We start from the raw sequence: 19,036 nt of genomic DNA on the forward strand, positions 1-19,036 counted from the left end.
CTGTTCTCTCCTAGAGGCTTTCCAGTCCAGTAAGGTGAGCATATCAGTATAGAAAACATAGGTACTAATGTTTTAAAATTATTTGAATTAATAAGTTTATCTATTCCATGATATTATCTAAACGCAATTCTTCCTCTTCATATTTTTGTCATTCTCCTCTATCCTCTTCTATTCATATTATCTTGGCTACAATATTATTTAAATTTAATGCAGGGAATATGGATAATAACCCTTTCCACAAAATTATTCACTACGTCATACAGCAACCTATAAAAAGCAATTCAACATAATTGAAAAGAAATGTATAGATGACTTACTGAGAAGACATTCAATGCAAATGAGGCTGATGTCTCTCCGCTCTTATCAGAAGCCTTTGCCAGGTACTGGCCAATGTCATTCAGAGTACTGCTGAGAATCTTGAACTGGAAGTGTTTACCATTCTGTACAAACTGATATCTTGTACTGTCGTCTTCAATTGGTTTACCATCCTTGAGCCATGTCACTGAAAAAAAAACAAACAATCCAATTAATTCCGTACATAAACAGATCAATTATTACTTCTATTCTAACCACATCCATTACTGGGATACCTAACGAAATACTGAAAGTTTTATTTCTATATTACAAACTGATTTTCAATTTTATTTATTTACTTATTAACACACACACACACACACATACAAGATAAATACAAATGAACAAATGAATACGTGCAAAACAGACCAACAAAAACAATCACAATAAAGCAAAATAAAAGAATAGTGGTGCAAAAAAAGGATTGAAGGGTTTTCCAACTATCGTTATCCATGTAATAGGAAAACCTTCAATCCTTGAGAAAGTGATTTGATTGATTTATGTATTTATTATTTTTTTATTAGATAAAGCAAACAGGAAAAATTAAATGGCCAATAACATAACATTTTCAAGTTATGATTGTAATGTTGAGTAGGTACTCCGATACAGTAAAATTCACACAAATGTCAGATGATTCCATTATTTCTGTGTGTCAATATACTACTCGGATTTTATCACGATCAAGAATAAATTGTAACTATTGATACCTAGAGGGTGGTGTGATAGGTGGTAGCCAATAATTACTCAAAAAATCAGATATGTAGTACAGATTCAGTTAGTTGATAAAAGTGTCAACATCAACTCAATTCTTAAAACTACTGTTCATAAAACGTGTTATATAGTGGCGTTGGACTGAATTCTTGTTGTTTTACACTTCAATATTTTATAACAATCCTATAAACTAGGAAAAAAGAACTGATGAAACATGGATTTTGTTATTGGAAAATTATGTTATGAACTATGAGGTAAACATTAATATTTAAAGGTTTTAGAACTGAAGAAAAAAAATTAGCCAAACAAATCACCATTCTCAAAAACACTACACTATCTTTATTGGTGGTTTATGAAAAATAATACTGGAAATTAACCAAACAAATCAACATTTCAATCCTCAATCACGAGTCTCAAGATCAACACCACTAACTCGAAGTCTACAGGTCACAGTTTATCCATCCGCTCCCACAAATATTATTATCAGCACTATAGTTTTTTGGAACTAATATTAGGCTACCTAGCTTTTTTGTCAAGATTAAAAGGAGCTTTTACAGGTTCAATAGACTCTCATTCATTCATTTCAATATATTTTTCATGCTGAAAGCAATAAGTATTGCATCTTGTTATTGAAATACAGTTTTGATAAAACATTTGAGATCATCAACAGATTTCATAACTTATCCTGGCCAAAAACACTACACAATCGAGAACATTAAAAATCCCTAAAATTGCAGGTGAATCGAGTAAATACAATTGCATTCTCACCTTCAGTTGGATCTTTCTCAATTTCACAATCAAAAGATACACTCTCGCCTTCTTGAACGGTGGCAGATCTTGGGAATGTTTTGAAGAAAGGCGTTTTTGGTTCTTCGTTTGGAACTGTAAAATCAAAAATTCAATAAAATGTTGACAGAATTCCTATGAAGTTTGTAATATTCCAAACAAATGAGAACTCTCAATCTATAAACTAAAAATATATATACTATAATTCAAGATTCAAGATTTCTTTATTGCGGAAAACATTTGTACAAAATGCATAACATCTTCATAAAATAAACATGATAAAAACAAAGTATTTACATCCAAAGAAAAAAAAATTCAAAAGCATACAAACAACACAAAATACCTTCAAATTAGAAACTCCTCTTTCCTATATGGACATATTTGAATTAAAATAGTTTTTATGGCTCTCTTAAAATTATCCACACCTAGCTCTTTTAAATGTTCAGGAAGCTTATTATAAGCTCTTATACCAAACTCCTTGAAGCAGTTCAATGTATTTGCATAATTGCACTGGTTAACTCTGAGAAATTCAGAATTTCTAGTGTAATGGTTGTGAACGTTGCTATTTACAGAAATACTTTCTAAATTAGTTCTTACATACATCAGACACTCAAGAATGTAAATAGCTGGTACAGTCAGAATTTTGAATTTTTTGAATAAATCTACACGATGAAACCGACTATTCACGTCAGCAATGACCCTTACTGCCCGTTTTTATAACACAAATAATTTTTTTTTTGGCAACCACACCATAATACAGATGAGAATGAAGATAAGCAAAATACACTGAAATTAAAACACTCTTATCAACAATGAACTTCAATCTATTTAACATAAAAATTCCCTTCGACAGTTTTCCACATAATATTTTGATGTGTAAGTCCCATTTTAAATTTCTTTTAACTGTTATACCAAGAAATTTTGCATTGTCAGGTTGTAATCTAAATCCAAATTCCAAGAGTTGAGTTTTCTCCTTATTAAGACACAATGAATTAGATGCTGTCCAATCTTCAATTATCTCGTTCACTGTAAGCAAGCCACCATAAAGACTATTCTTTATTTGAACAGCTAAATCATCAGCAAACATAAATGGTTTTACATTTTTACAACTAATTGCTGCAGGAAGATCATTTACATATATAATAAAGAGGATAGGGCCCAGTGTGGAACCCTGAATATATGAACTAAAAATCTATAGTCGATCAGTGAGGATAGAATGTAATTCTATATTCATTAGTATACATTCTATACTCTATGTAGTCGATTTATAGAAAGGAGAGGCAACAGTAACATAAAGTTTGCGCTTGTGTGAATATAAAATTGATGAATCAGATTCGATTTTCATTGTTTGACTCATTTAGACAAGTTCACAAAGATTACATTTACATTAAATCGAAAATTGTGATATTCTGTTCGGCTCATGACAAAGGTGTCTATTGTGAATCGGCCTTGCTTCACTCTCGCACCTAGCAGCCTACATGTTTATTTATAACGTACCTCGGTTCTCAGAACCGATTATAATAATTTCCATTATCTTTAATTAACAGTAGAAGAGTTTATCAACAATGATTTGGAATAGTGTTTTCTATTATCTACACAAAAAGGGCATTCAAATTCGAAGGCAGATGAAAACTAGTTATTATTTAATATACATAGATCACAAATGATTTTTATGAATTTATTGTAAAATTTTGATGTTTGCGAATGATATATTGCTGATTTCCGCTTATAAGTAGCCGAAACCTGGTTTCAGTATGAAATATTTCCCTAGATTCTAGACGAATGGTTACCGAATAATATTCCTTTGAGTATTTATGTAACTACAACGAATATATTTTGCCAAGATAACACATAATCTTGGATGAGAATGTAACACGTAAAGAATTGAATAACCATGAATCATGCACTATTGCAACATGTTTGCAGCAGCAAGAGCTAGAAATATTTTTTTAACTAGAGATTGTGCAAAATGTACATAAATATTAGGGAAGCGGTTAGTTAAGATTCATGCGCCTGCTACTCCCTTTGGAAGGGTAACCACTTGTAGAACAGACTACTCATTACTAGCAGGTAAAGAGCAAATATCATTTACTAGCAGGAAACCCTTGCTTCGCATTGGTCTGTTCAAAGCACGAATGGATTGAATTTACTTTTATAGTTTTCTTTACTTTTATAGTTCCATGCTAATATTGAAAGTGTTACCAACTGTAATAATTCACAATAGAAAAACTATTCGATTGGACTTTTATTTTAAGTGAACTTTGAATCACAAATTGAATAAATTTGTTTCAATTATTAAAATAGTAATTGGTTGATTAACAACAATGGAATTAAGCCTATAACCATCCTCGGTAAATAGTTCAGACGATTGATTAACAACAATGAAAATAAGCCTATAACCATCCTCGGTAAATAATAATCGTTATGCAAAATTCCAAGTTAATCAGCTGAGTAGTTCAGACAATTGATTAACAACAATTAAAATAAGCCTATAACCATCCTCGGTAAATAATAATCGTTATGCGAAATTCCAAGTTAATCAGCTGAGTAGTTCAGACGCGATGATGCGTCAAACATGTATTTCGTACCCCTTACATGTATGAGCCAATTATTTCCTTTATAATATTATAGATGAGTTACAAAAATCACTTGTCGAAGGTTCGAAGCCAGCCTAAAGTTGTAGTTGCCACACTCAAGTCTGAAGCTCACCACCAGCAGTCACCCTCAGCAAATAAAAGAAAACCAATCTGCGCTGGCATGGATAGTTTAAATTTAAATATGAAAAACCTGTTCACTTGAAATAACTAAAAAAATAATATGTAGTTTCATTTTAAGTCATTCAAGTTTCGATTACTAATGAATACATGTCAAGGTTGATTGAATACATTATTTCAAGTTGCTTTTGAGCTGAATCGACAGTTATTTAGTTTGTAAACGTCATAATAGAAATATTACTTAGTTGAGTGAATGTTTTGTTCACTTGAATAAATATTACAATTTATTTCCAGTTATTTCAGAATGTATATGTTAACCTGTTTGTACATTCTTGTCGAGCACCTTCTTTGAGGTTAGCTACATTTATTCAAATAAACGTTTTTTCAATTGCATTGTATTGAAAAACTTAATAACTTTAATTTAAAATGCCAATTCAATAAAATAGACGGTATTTTGGAAAAAGATCGTTGGATGTTTTAAGAAGGGAATATTGAAGTAGGAATTCAACTTCATTTCAATTCAACAATCCAACTTCAATTCAATTTCAATTTCAATTTCAACTTACCTAAGACAGTGAGTGAACATGAACTGAACGATTCTCCAACATCGTTAAAGGCTTCACAAGTGTAAATGCCAGAGTCTTCAGGGAAAATTTCGACTATATTGAGTTTATATATGTTGGCTTCGCTGGTGTATTGGAAGTCTTTGCTTGGCTTTATTTCTTTGTTGTTGTGCAGCCAGACTACATCGAACTTTTGAGCACCTGTTAATTTGAAAAATGAAGTTTATATTACAATGTCTGTATCTGAGATTGAGATTGATCAAGTTAATGAATGATAATTCGAGAAGATTAATGAATTATAAAGTTTGTATAGTACACTCGTGGGTCTCCACATTATAATGAATGGAAAAAGTAGCCTACAGTTAGTTACATATTTGATCTGTATTGAGTAATTGCGAACAACTTCTTGACGAAGACGAAAAAACTTGGATATTCTTCATTTTAGTAAGTTAGGGAAGAAATGTTCGATTCATGAGATTATAGCTTCAATGTCATTATATGATGCCATCAATTGAAAAAATCACACGTCAACTAAGTTCGGATGATATTATATCAATATCACTGAGCATTTTCTTGGAGCTGAATAAAATAATCAGTGTAGTGAAGTTATTAAATCATGCTACCCCCTTCAACAACCGATTAAATTTCCATCCCATCTGACATTTTTACCATCCCTTAAGAATATCTTAAGCGCAAATCAGAAATTTTGAGGTGAAAATTAAAAATTCTAACACAATATGTAGGAATCATCATCATGTTAAGAATAATTGATGAAAACTGTTTTTTGTTGATTATAGCAATAATTGAAATTTAAACAAATCAAATAAGTTTATAATGAATATGAAAGGAAGGTGAGTTAGAAGGAATACAACAGTACCTATGATTCGAACAGCCAGTACTACTGGGTCACCATCCTTTACGAATTGGGATGTCAAGTGGCTGACTATTCTTGGAGCCACATCGGGCCCATCGCTTGACACTTGAGTCTGCATTTTACTGCTTGGAGGAACTAGAAAAAAACATTTTAATCAGGAGGAGCACAGAGTAATCACAGGTGAGCTTCAGAATAAAAATTGAGGTAGAAGCGGAAAGAAAAAACATTCTTTAGTCGTGCAAACCTTAGTTTGCAACATTGCTCTTATGGAGTAGTGTGCTGCCAGATCTGTGAGTTAATTGTGTAAATAAAATCAAATCAAATTGGTTTTCATTATCCATGATAACAGGGTACAAAAATTCAAATCATATAACAACGCTACATCTTCTGCAACCAAATGATCATAAATACAACTTACAGTTGAACTTAAATAATTAATCATAATAACTAAATCTAATTGCTATATATCTTAGTTACAGAAAATACAATATTTTTTTAATAAACTTCATGAAAACTCTCCACAAAGGCAAAGCCTGTGCGTGGAAGAGGGTAAGAAAGAGCGAAAAATACAGCGTAGGCCTTTTTGATAGAATTAGCATAAAAACGGCAACAGAGTGCTCCTATTGTTATATTGAAATAGCATTGGCCATAAAGCCCCGTGCTGCAAACTAAGGCCCGGTTGCACAAAAGCCGGTCAAATTTTAACCGTGATTTTTTTGAAAAAGCGGCTCTGGTTCTCGTAGAATTAATCAAGGTTAAAATTTAACCGGTTGTTGTGCAACCGGCACTGAGGTTTGCATCGACTGTAGTAGTAAAGCCTAGTTCCATTCTGGCAATTTTCAATATCACAACAAAACGACGAAGTGAGCGAATTTTACAACTTTGTCGTCTATTGTTACCATTTCGGCGCAAAATGCATGAAAGTGGGTGCAACGTCAAAGTAAACGCTAATGGCACTAACGTGAGACATTGCTCTAGATACCTTGAGCATATATAAATATATAAAAGTGACCAAAACTCACTTATTTTTGGGTATTTTCGGAAATCTGACTAGCGCACATTGTTTTTGGGGGTGCTGGATCCAAATCAAGAAACATAATATTTCTATATTTATTTATAAGGAAGTTAGAATTTGAGAGGAAAATAGATTATTACAATTATTATAACAATTATATTATTACAATTATAGATTATATCCATTATTACAAGTTCCAGTCATTCGATCTCTAGTCATGTTGCAGCGCTGAATCGAGGCTCAAGTTCTAGAAAGTATATGGTGGATATGTGAAAAGGAATTACATTCGACTAGTTTAATTTTTGATGATGAAGATGATTGCAAGATGTCACATCTTTGTGGCATGTGTAATTAAAATGGTTGAACTTGTTCCACTGCACAAGCATTTACATATTCAAAAGTAAGAAAAATAATTATTTTGACCATTTTTTTTGGTAGTTTTTGAAATAATGTAATTTTTATCTTTGCCATATTTTTGACGAAAGGTGTAATTTTTAATACTTATATTGTTGATTAAGAATGTGATAGATTCACATTCAAGGAAATTATACTATTATTGCATATTCTACAATCATATTTATTATAGAAATATTTATTCAAATGGTATTTCTACAGTCAAGTGTAAGTCCAGTTTGAACTTCTATTTATTATAGAACTGGAGAAGTTCAAACTGGACTCACACTTGACTTTGGAAATACCATTTGAATCAGGCCTACCTTCATTCTGAGTAAGTTATCTCAAGTAAAAAACACCACTGCAAGTTAATAATTATGAAAATAATTAACTTTAATCAGTAACAGGTACTTACTTTTGACAGTTAGAATACATTTGGTTTCGGTCTGCCCGAGAGAATTGGATGCTCTACAAATGTATTCTCCCTCGTCTTCGGGATAGATTTCAGTTATCCTCAAAGATGCAATTCCGTTTCTGTATTTGAGATCAACTACGTTCGATGAGGTGAGAACCTGTTTGAAATATGAGACATTTTTTTAAATTGTGGAGAGATATCGAATAAAAGTCATAAATAGAACTATTAAGCATTGAAATTACTGGAAATTCATGAACAATTGAGATAATACAATCAATGGGGAGTTTGGATTATCCTAGTTGGAAAATACCCTTACAGCAAACAAGTGAATATGGTATGATAGTTGTAAAATGGAATAATAAAAATGATATAATGAAGTTACTATTATAAAAACACTTCACTTGAATGGGCTACTTTTACAAATTAAAAAAACAATATTGAAACTTGAAGTACCCTTTATTATTTAAAATATTACAACTACTAGTTTCGACCATAACTTAGGTAATTTTCCCCAGGTAATATATTATAGTATCCAGTATTCTTATAAACTTCCAATACAAATTTTCTCACTGTTTATCGTCTAGAAATTATATTTAACTCTACATTTTGATTGTGTTTTGTCCTATCTGCTATGGAACGTACAACTCTGTGTAATAACATGCCCTAAAATGACCAAGTTATGGTCAAAACTAGTCGTTGTAATATTTTAAATAATAAAGGATACTTCAAGTTACAATATTGTTTTATTAAGTTACTGTTATTATCACGTTAATACCATGCTTTCAAAAAATATTGTTATATTGATGGCTTTTTAATAGGATGATTTTCTACCAGCCAACCAATAGGCTTATCTCATATTTGCATTGTTATTAGTATTTGTTGAATGTTTGCGGCTTTAGAGAGATATGAAAAATTCAAATTCATGAGTCAGCTCATCATTTAGCTTAGCCTTTCCGATCTGATGACAACAATGGAAATTTAATTACAGTGATATGCGAATTTGTGAATACTTATTTTAGGAAGAATCCTTTCCAATCTGATGTCAACAATGAAAATTTGATTAAAGTAGTACGAAAAATAAAGTTGATGGAACCCAATGTATTTGGGATAAGATACATGGATAGAAATAAATTGCAAGAAATAAAACTAACTTGTCCATTCTTGAGCCACGTGACACGAGGTTCTGGATCTCCTCTGATAGTACAGCTCAAGTCTAATGACTCGCCGTCATTGACAATAATGGTGAGAGGTAGTTTGTTGGTGATCTCCGGGGGACACATGGAGTCATCTGGCGGAAGTACCAACTCTTTGGTGGCACTTCTAGATCTGGAAGGACTCGATGCATCGTAAGACGATTTGTTCATTCCATACTTCTTCGGCTTCTTATCGGCACCTCCACTTGTCTGCAAAATAAATATTACTTGTCGAAATCATTCAGGTTATTATTACCATTTTATTATTATCAAGTATTATCTCACAGGAATCACAACTGCAGGATCTTTCTCCAGCGTGTCTTCAAATCAGCGATGAGATTCGATTTCTGTATTGCTTTGAAATCACACATATCAAAACTGAAGGGTATTTATCCTGTGTGAGAGATTCATATTATTATCGAAAACAATTAAATAGTAGTCTATACCATGGAGAAAAGATACAGTTACTTGTATTATTCGTCTCTGCCTATTATACTTGCTCAAAACAATGACAAGCAAAAACAATTTTTTTATGGCGGATGATGCCCGCATGAGCTTTTCTGCTTGTGCGTGGGTAATGGGAAGTGCGAGGGTGATTTATGAGATGATCAAACGTCCATGCCTTTTCGATGGGATTCGGCAGGATTCGAACCCGCAACCAGGTAGCACTAGCAGACTCAAAGGTGCAACGCCTTAGTCAGCTCGGCTATCCTTGCCGGAAAAAAATTGAAAACACGAAAATTGTATTTTCCATAAGCTTTCTGGAGATCTACTGAAGTTCAATAATCTCAAATTCGTGAAGATCTACATTGTAATATCATAAATAACCGCTAAAAGCATAAGAACATTTGGTGATGCACTTAGAAACCATCAAAATAGCTGATACAGGTTCATTACGGTCAACATAACAGTATTAAGCTGGATCCCCAGTGACCGGTACAGTGTGAGAATATAAATTACATAGGTTCTAATGGGATTATTCATACTCGCTCGGCCGTGCTGAATAGTCCAATCAGAGCTTATGGAAATTACATTTCCACAATGCCGGTCACTTTCACTGTCTCTGATATGTGGGAATAATGTGAGATTGATGATCTCCAGTTGAGAGTATTGCGGAACCGTCATCGAATGATTTGGACAAATAAATGAGCAATTAGATATAAATAAATAAATTACACAATCAAGTGCGACAGTGCGAGTACGTTTGAATATTATACAGAGTGAGGCATATGTATGGGAATATGTATTTCAGTTACAAGGATAATTATATAGGTTTGATTAGGGATCCTATTTTAATTGAAACCCCTAATTTTCTGTGGCTTCAAAATTATGATTCGTCATTTTGAATCCAACTTCATTTTTCAAATGGGAAGTGGTAATGTGATACAAGAGAATATGGATAGTAAAAACCATTTCGAGGATATTCACATTTAAAGATACTAATAAATAATACAAAAATGCAATTAATAAGTACATAAGAATCTAGCAGATCAAACTTTACTGTTTAAAGTGTTAAATATGTGAATACAATTAATGCCACTATAAGTATTCACTAACACTCAAAAAAGTAAAATTTAAAAGTTGCATTATTTTTAGATTTTTAATGTACTCATTTATTTCATTTTTGTATGATTTATTGGTAGCTTTAAATGTGAATATCTTTGGAACGGTTTGAGATGTCGATGTGCGGTTTGCGACATTCATTTTTTTAAATTCTGTATCACATGACCACCTGCTCATTGATGGCGGTCCAAATTTTGAATCCACTGAAAAGTTTTTTTTCAATTCAAACAAGATCCAAAATCAGACCTATTGTCAAATCATCCTTGTAATAGAAATAATATGCTGTTGTCATACATATGCCTGACTCTGTATATGACGAGTACATGGAAATCAGATATCAATAAGGAACAGTCGTGAAACATTCAGACAGCCAGATCAGTAAACCCTTGTAGAATGACAATGCTAACAAATATTCCTATTTAAGAAAACTGTAATATTAATCACGGAGAAGTAATAAGACTAATCATTTATTGAAATATCCATCCATTCAAAACATATAATGATCATTGAATAACATTCGTTGTCTTCCTGACAAGTCTCAGATGACATAACACAAATACAAATAATAATTTATAAATGATAGTATATCAATAATAGATGACCATATCAAAGAAAAATCTTCAATATTTTACTCATTTTGATGGTATTTGATGAGTTGAGATAGAATCTTCAATTACGATAGAATATTCAATTACCGAGAGGAATTGATATTTCAAACGAACGAATTGATCATACAATCCAATTATAATTTGTTAGATCTTGGACGAAATTTACAGACAAAGACAACGCACATGGTGGACATTCAATGGAAATTCATACGATTATTTCACAATAATTGAATTGGAAAGTACATGAACTTATGAAAAAAGTGAAGGAGTTCGAATGATAAGAAAGTAATGAGTTAATTATTGAAAATAGAATCAATTAAAAACTACCAATATGTATAGGGTGTTGCAAATAACTTGTCAATACCCAGTTCCAAATGCAGTACGTTCCAAATGTGTGTATTCTCTGTATGTATACAATGTGCACTTTGTACACATTGCCAAGTTGAATGTACAATACACAAATAGCAATTACTTTCATTATTTTCATGGAAAGTTTTCATTTTTCATCTATTTTTAGGATGCATACCCAAACAACATTGAGACCACTTTTTCGCAAATTAAATACTGCTGTAGCAAGCTTAAAATTACTTGTAGAGCATGCCAATGTAAAATAGATGAAATATGTAGTGAAGCTATGGTTGCTGTTATAGAATGCGATGGTGTCGAATGGTTATGCAATGAGAAACGTGTGCTATGACAGAGCATTGTATTATGTTGTGTGGTAAGAGCGCTTTGGCTGTGTGTATTAAACTAGTAGGAAGTATTAGAAAGATAAATAGTAGGTACAGATCTAAGAAGAAAGAAGAATTATTCAAAGTTTTTACTTTGAAAGTAATAATATATTTTTACCATTGATTAATATTTTTTCACATATTAGAATCCGGAATTCAATGTATTCCAGGGGAATATAGAGAACACTCATTTTAAACAGGAGTCGAAAGAGCTTGAGGAATTTCGTATAGACCTCAATATCAAGGGAAGTATTATTAAATTTTGGTCTGAAATCTATCAGTTATCAGGGATGCTGAGCTGATATCCAACTAATTAATATCAATTCCATGAAAACTTTATAAAATATAAATTAATGTTTAGGTAATAATCGGTAGAAAATTACATGAAATCTTTTAATTGACAATGTTTCAATTTCTTTGCATTAATCTCTCAACGAATACAGTGTATTGTTTTACAGTGATACAGTGTAATGCATATCATGCTTTAAATTTTAATAGTATGGAGTTGGATGAATAAAACTTGTAAATGAGTGTTTGAAGAAAGGAATAAAAATTAAATGGAATGGAATAAACGATTCGATGTATGACTTCATCCACAAATGAATGTCTTGTCTGATGAGGAATAATGATTTTAAAAAGGAATTTTTATTACCTCCAGAATACATGTAATTATGAGCCAATGTGGCTTGCTCCTCAGTCTCACCAAATCCTAGAGTAAAAGAACAAACAACAAGAAAGGATAGTAAGCAAAAGATGAAGAAGAAATATAATTAAATTAAGAAAACAATACTTGAAAAAGAGAAGTACGGTGCACTACAAGAGATAGAATACAATACAAAAGCACTACCAAGTTTATGGTATGAAATAATAGTACATTACGATACAAAAGCATCAAGACGTACAACGTTTGAGAGCTCAAATTATATAAAAACAATGCAAAGCACTACAAGAGCTCGGAATAATATAGAAATACAAGCACTACTTAGTATAAGGACTCAAGTTATGAAAAATAATTAAAATGAGAGCAAATCAGTTTTATATCATATTTCAAGCTGCAAAGAAGCAACCCAAATTATTATAAGCTTGAATAATTATTACAAAATTTTATCCATCAAGCATGATACAATAATTCTACATGATAAATTATAAAAATTTGCAACGATAGTGAAATAAACAACCATCTTGCATCTAATAAAGGGTAATTACCATTTTGGAAGTAATTCCCATGTCTGGATAGAAATTTTGAAACGTAAGTGAATTTCAATTTAAGAAAAGAAATCAGATCCAGACAATAATGCTATTGTCACTATTGCAACCATCACAATAATGCTGTCTCATTCTGAAGACGTTTACAACTACATACATGCTGGAAGATTATGTATAAGCATTATATTATTACGCCAAATATCTACGATAAGTTGAAAGATTTATGGCTCAACTTATGAGAAATAGGATTTGGTAAACAGCTCAACGTTAAATTTACTTGTGAACTGATAGAGCCATCAAGTATGATGATACTTATAAATTATCAACCTTTTTGAAATAATAATGTGCCATTCACATAATTATGTTTTCGCATAATAGTGAAATAAGTATATCACGATCCGGTAATCGAAATTTAGCCGCGTTTGTGAAATCAAGTTACTGATAACAAGTTAACAATATTTACAAGATAGTCAACGGACAATATGAATATTGTGAGCTCCCCGATTTTATATATCTCATATCGACATAACCCTTGTTATAACTACTTGATAGAGGTATATTTTCTCATAGATTGATCTGAATACGATAATAAAAATGGTTTCAAAAATCATCTACCTAGACTCTTAATTTGTCAATCAGAGAAAATTGGAGCTAAAAAAGTATCAGTTAAAAACGTTTACGTTGATGTGGTGCACAAAAGTATAAAACAGTTTGCTGTTGAATTCCTACAATTACAACTACATTCCTACAATAGAAAAGTGCAATATCACACACATGATTCACATGATTACACTCTCCATGGGACAAGAGCGATTGACAATTACTCCTACTAATAGCACCTCCAGGAGTTGTGCAAATGTAACTACTCCACAACGAAATTGATATTTGCAATTTCACTGCGGGTCTGGATAACAACTCCAGAGCTTTTTGTTCAAGAAGTTATTCTCTCTATATAGATTACGGAAACTTTAAGCTTGTTCTCAATCTATCATCTGAGATAATAGGGTAGTTATTCTCTCTATATGGATTACCGAAACTTCAAGCTTGTTCTCAATATATCATCTGACATAATAGGGGGATTCGTTTCAATAATGACTAAGAATAAATGTCATGGAGTGTTGTCTAAGCAGTAACATACTGCATCCGCGTGCAGTACATCACTCCAACACAAAAACGATTTCATATCATGAATGTATTTTTGGAATCATAGTATAAACTCCTTGTGAGTGATATCAGTGTGCACTTACGATTCATGGTCAAAGTGGCTAGAGTCAGGCGCATTCGTTCAAACCTGACTAAACCAGGTTTAAACTTCAAACTTGATTTGACTTCAACAAGTAAATTATACTATACAATTCTTTACTAGGACAATAGCCTCCCCACTAAATACGAGTGAATGATGTCAGATTGACTTGTCATCATCTCAATGAAAATACCTTCAACAATCACAACACAGCTAGTCTCATCCTGTCCGTGTTTATTGGTCGCCACACATTGATATTTTCCTGAATCTTCTGGTTTGCAATCGACTATTTCCATGGTGACCACACCGTCCGAGTGTGACATGTTGTATTCGTGCTTATTCAGTTCCTTGGATCCCTTGAACCATTTCACCTGCAATCACAAATTCAATAATTATAGAGAACTAGAGAACTCTCTTCATAACAATTATTAAAACACCAAAGTAGATCAAGGTAAATTATCTTCATAACAATAATTGAAACACCAAGGTAGATCATATGAACATATAACAACTTGACAGAACATATAAAAGAATATCTAATAACATAAAGTGAGGTCCACGTTATAATGGCAGTGTTTGATTGGCAATGGTATTGCTATCCTTGTCTATCATTCAACAAAGCGGATAGCGCTATCTCTTTCTCGCTTTTCTCTGTTGCCAGATCGTCTTACAACAATGTAGAATTAATAATTAATTAACAATATATTTCATCTTAATTATGAAAATTCATTATGAAATTATTGAAAAATATAATTTCTTGATTAATAGAATAAAATTGATTATTTTAAATGAGAATGAACAGTTTACATCAATAAACCTCTATAAGCTATCGCCTATAGAAGGCATTAACAAGACGAAGATCGGAAATGTTCTTCTCCTATCTTTTTCCACTGCTATTATAACTTGGACCTCACTATAGTTATGAACATTTCATTAATAATTATAAATGTTTCAGCTACGAGAAAGTTTTGGTAAGTGGTAACTTCATCATCAATAACAAATTATCAAATATCATTAGAAAAATTTTCACTCTAAAATGGAATGCTTTCTATAATAAAATATGTGTATTTCTTAAGCGAGTGATTGTTAGAATACTTGATATTCCTTATCTGATAAATTGTTTCTGACTTATTGAAAATAAATTAAGTATTTTAACTCAGAGCTTTCTAACATAACTGGATAGCTTTACTACTTTTCATATTGACAATTTCATCAACAATGTAATGTTATGACCTTCTGTTAAAACCTTAAGATTAGGCCTATAATGATGATTGAATAAACAATTGATTGATTGATTGATGACTTACAGTCGGGAACGGTTTTCCAGACAAACAACAGAGCAGTTTGCAAGTTTGACGACACTGCATGACTCGAGGTCGCAGAAGGAATGTAAAGCACGGCGCACTTTCACGTTCTTCAATCCAGAAGCTGAAAGCCAGTGGCTCTCTGCGTCTGATCGGCTGAGCCTCTGGTTGCTTGTAGGCCGGTGGCTGTACCTTAGGTAGAGCTGCAAAAATATTTTCAAAAATCATTAATACTGACAAAATAAAATACATTACCTTCTCACAGGACAACCACCACTAATTTTAGATTTGAAAATGATTGCAAACCATATAAATACTGTGAATAAGGAGAAGGAGATTAAACAACACTGGTTAGAGGTGGTGAGAAAACACTATAAGATATCTAGAAAGAAATATTAGTTCACCAACACCTCGATTGGAATGAATACATTGTATATTTTCATACTCGAAAATGCACACTCGTTGTTTCATTATCATAGATGTATAGATAGTAATCATGTTTTATTATTGTAGGTGTATGAGTTATTGACGTTTTTACACTCATTTAAAGAGCAATATAAAAAAAAATATTTTGCGAAAACACATTATAAGAGTAGCCCTAGAACAAGACTCAATTTTACTGAAGATCAGAAATTTCCCACTAAATTAGAGGTTCCAACTCCCAGTCAGACTTACATTAAAAGTGTAATTCTGTAAATACACAAACATAAAAGTTCATGAATAGTGTTTCTATATTATAAAATTTATTCTGCTTTGAGTTTTTCTAAATACTGATGATAATTTTCGTTATCACAGTTTTTTTCTCTCTTCGATTTGATACGCTGTGTTAACTGCCAGCACTCAAGTTTTCTACAGCTTTGTTTTCCAATTCTATCAGTTTCGTTTCAAAAATCTTAATATTATTGTAAATCTTATCATATGCATGATTATCCCTCATCTACATACATTTTCTGTATAATATTTTTTCTTCATAAACTATTTTGTTCTGTTTATCGAGATAAATAAATAGATGAATTGACTTAGATGAAATCTACAGATGAATCTATAGAAATCTATAGACTGATGGAGAATGATAAATGGCTAGAAGTTTGAAGTCATACTTGAACATAAAACTACCTGGATAAATGTAGAAAAACTAAAGGAATGGTTAGGAAACTGGTGTTGCAATAAAATAAATTGATCATTATAGAAAAATGTAAATGTTTACTCACGTTGAACGTTGAGGAAGACCACTTCTTCCCTGAATCCATAATGGTTCTCCGCACGTATGATGTACTCTCCTCGGTCCTCACATTTGACACGGTTTATTACGAAGGTGTAATCGTCCTGGGCATAGCGCTTCATGAATTTCACACTCTGTCTCAACTCCTGGTTGTTATGGTACCACGATAACGTGGGTGTTGCAATTGCGATAACCCTACAATAGAACTTGACGCTCTGGCCTTCGTAAGCGAATGCTGAAGTAGGCTTGATAACGAATCTCGGCGCGGCTTGTCTACGATCTACAAACACAATATAGATTAAATCATTAACAAAGTAGATATCAACAAAGCTACAAATATCACTATGGCAAATTCAATTTTACATTTATTGACTCCATTCAATGTAATCATAACATTATTTAGATACAATTTTTCCAGTAGTTTTATCTTCTTTGAACGAAATTCAAACAAAGGTTTCCCAGAAACCTTTATCAAACTTTATTCCACTGATTAAGTATTTAATTAGGCTATTTGAATGCTCAATTATTTGAATATTATCATTTTAGTATTGGTTTCAATTATTTATACTAGAAAATTATGCTGGCCATTGCATCCTATAAATAAATTGAACGCAGTAGATCTAGATCCAATTAGTTACCCAGAAATCATTCCTAAACAGACGTATAGTTTTGTAGGGGTATTCTTGTATTATTAATACTATTAAAATTGATTGTAGTGCATTTTGGAGAATGAAAAGTTATTTGATTTGATTTGAATGAAACGTCATGTGAATCGAAATCACATTTAACCTAATCTTTTCTCTCCCTATCATTTTGATGATGCACTTATTGAATGAATCAATAAAGAATCAATATTTATATTGTTTGGCTATAAATAAATGATCAATTTTTCATTCTATCAGTTTTACTTGCGCTATTCACGATTACTCACCGAACGATGTGTCGTGTATCCTGTATTTGTCGAGATGCAGTTTACGCAGTGCACTGTACTCGGACAGACGACCAATAGGAACAGAGAACGAGTCCCAGTCCTCGTACTTCATCCTGATCTTGTTGCGTATGTTGGTGTAGCATGAAGACTTGATAGCAGCCGATCGGTCACTGTGGTCACCGGTCAGCCAGGAATGTAGTAGACATTCATGCGCCGTCATTCGTTTCCTACACAACAATCAACAATTTTTCACTGTCACAAACTGAGAACTAAATTAAAAAAGTCACTTATCTGGATAAAATTGATACATAGACAAGTACACGTTATAATATTACAATAAGAATACAAAATGACTTAGACTATGAACTATGGATACAAGTTACAGATTAACATTTAATCGATGGAATAAAATACTATTTTTCAATAATTAATAATAGCTCTTTTACATGTTTGAAAATCATAATTTCGTACTTCCAGCGATAATCTGTTAAAACATTCATGCATGGTTCTTTCATGTTAATTACGGATTTACCATACAGTAACAGTATTTTATAGAAGCTGCTGATTTTATACATATCATTATTGATAAATCTAATATTAATCCTGTACATTATTTGGCGATAAACAATGCAATGTTGAAAAATTTAATGAAATTATTCAAATATTCTATAGAATGGTTCTTATACATGTAATTGTTTGTGATAAGTAATCGATAAAATCTATTACTTATTTAATATAATATCTTGTATACTATTCGGCAATAATAATGCAAGAAAGATTATTCAACTGTTGATAAATTTCAAGTCACCAGAACTCTTTTTTCAATAAACTATATAGTCTATTTATGATTGCTTCGACATGCGGACAAGATAGTCTATGCAGGTTCTATTATCCATTTTACATGTTTTATATTAGTATTCAACACCAGGGTTACTTACGGGTCTTCACTTAAACTGTTCATTATTATTAAATAACTTGGCTAATTGAACTAATTGATATGTTTTATAATAGAATAAAAACACAACATATTGCATACTAATTATTTGTCCTTCACCGGCAGCTTCTAAATAAAAATTTATAATTTTTTTAGTATTTATTTATAATTTTCACAAAGAAGCACTGACCGGGAGAGAAAAAATAAGGATACTCCTTGTACTATTTCTCCCCCAAATTTAAATAACATTTTAAAAGTCCAAAATAGGGTTATGAT

The 19,036-nt window shown here is 31.9% G+C and overlaps 1 protein-coding gene across 1 annotated transcript in view; it reads right to left on the reverse strand.

Annotated features, from left to right (window-relative positions):
• Window positions 1–266: 266 nt before the first annotated feature.
• The window catches only part of LOC111043958 (twitchin), a 226,797-nt gene continuing 208,027 nt past the window's right edge, over window positions 267–19,036 (reverse strand). Inside the window, 11 exon segments of the mRNA XM_039442103.1 lie at window positions 267–502; window positions 1,834–1,947; window positions 5,132–5,329; window positions 6,006–6,137; window positions 7,826–7,982; window positions 8,977–9,245; window positions 12,414–12,629; window positions 14,563–14,740; window positions 15,677–15,876; window positions 16,885–17,175; window positions 17,827–18,053. Coding sequence (XP_039298037.1) covers window positions 282–502; window positions 1,834–1,947; window positions 5,132–5,329; window positions 6,006–6,137; window positions 7,826–7,982; window positions 8,977–9,245; window positions 12,414–12,629; window positions 14,563–14,740; window positions 15,677–15,876; window positions 16,885–17,175; window positions 17,827–18,053 — 2,203 coding nt within the window. The 3' untranslated portion in view covers window positions 267–281.

Source organism: Nilaparvata lugens, chromosome X (assembly GCF_014356525.2).
Source record: "Nilaparvata lugens isolate BPH chromosome X, ASM1435652v1, whole genome shotgun sequence".
In the NCBI taxonomy this organism is placed as follows: Eukaryota; Metazoa; Arthropoda; class Insecta; order Hemiptera; family Delphacidae; genus Nilaparvata; species Nilaparvata lugens.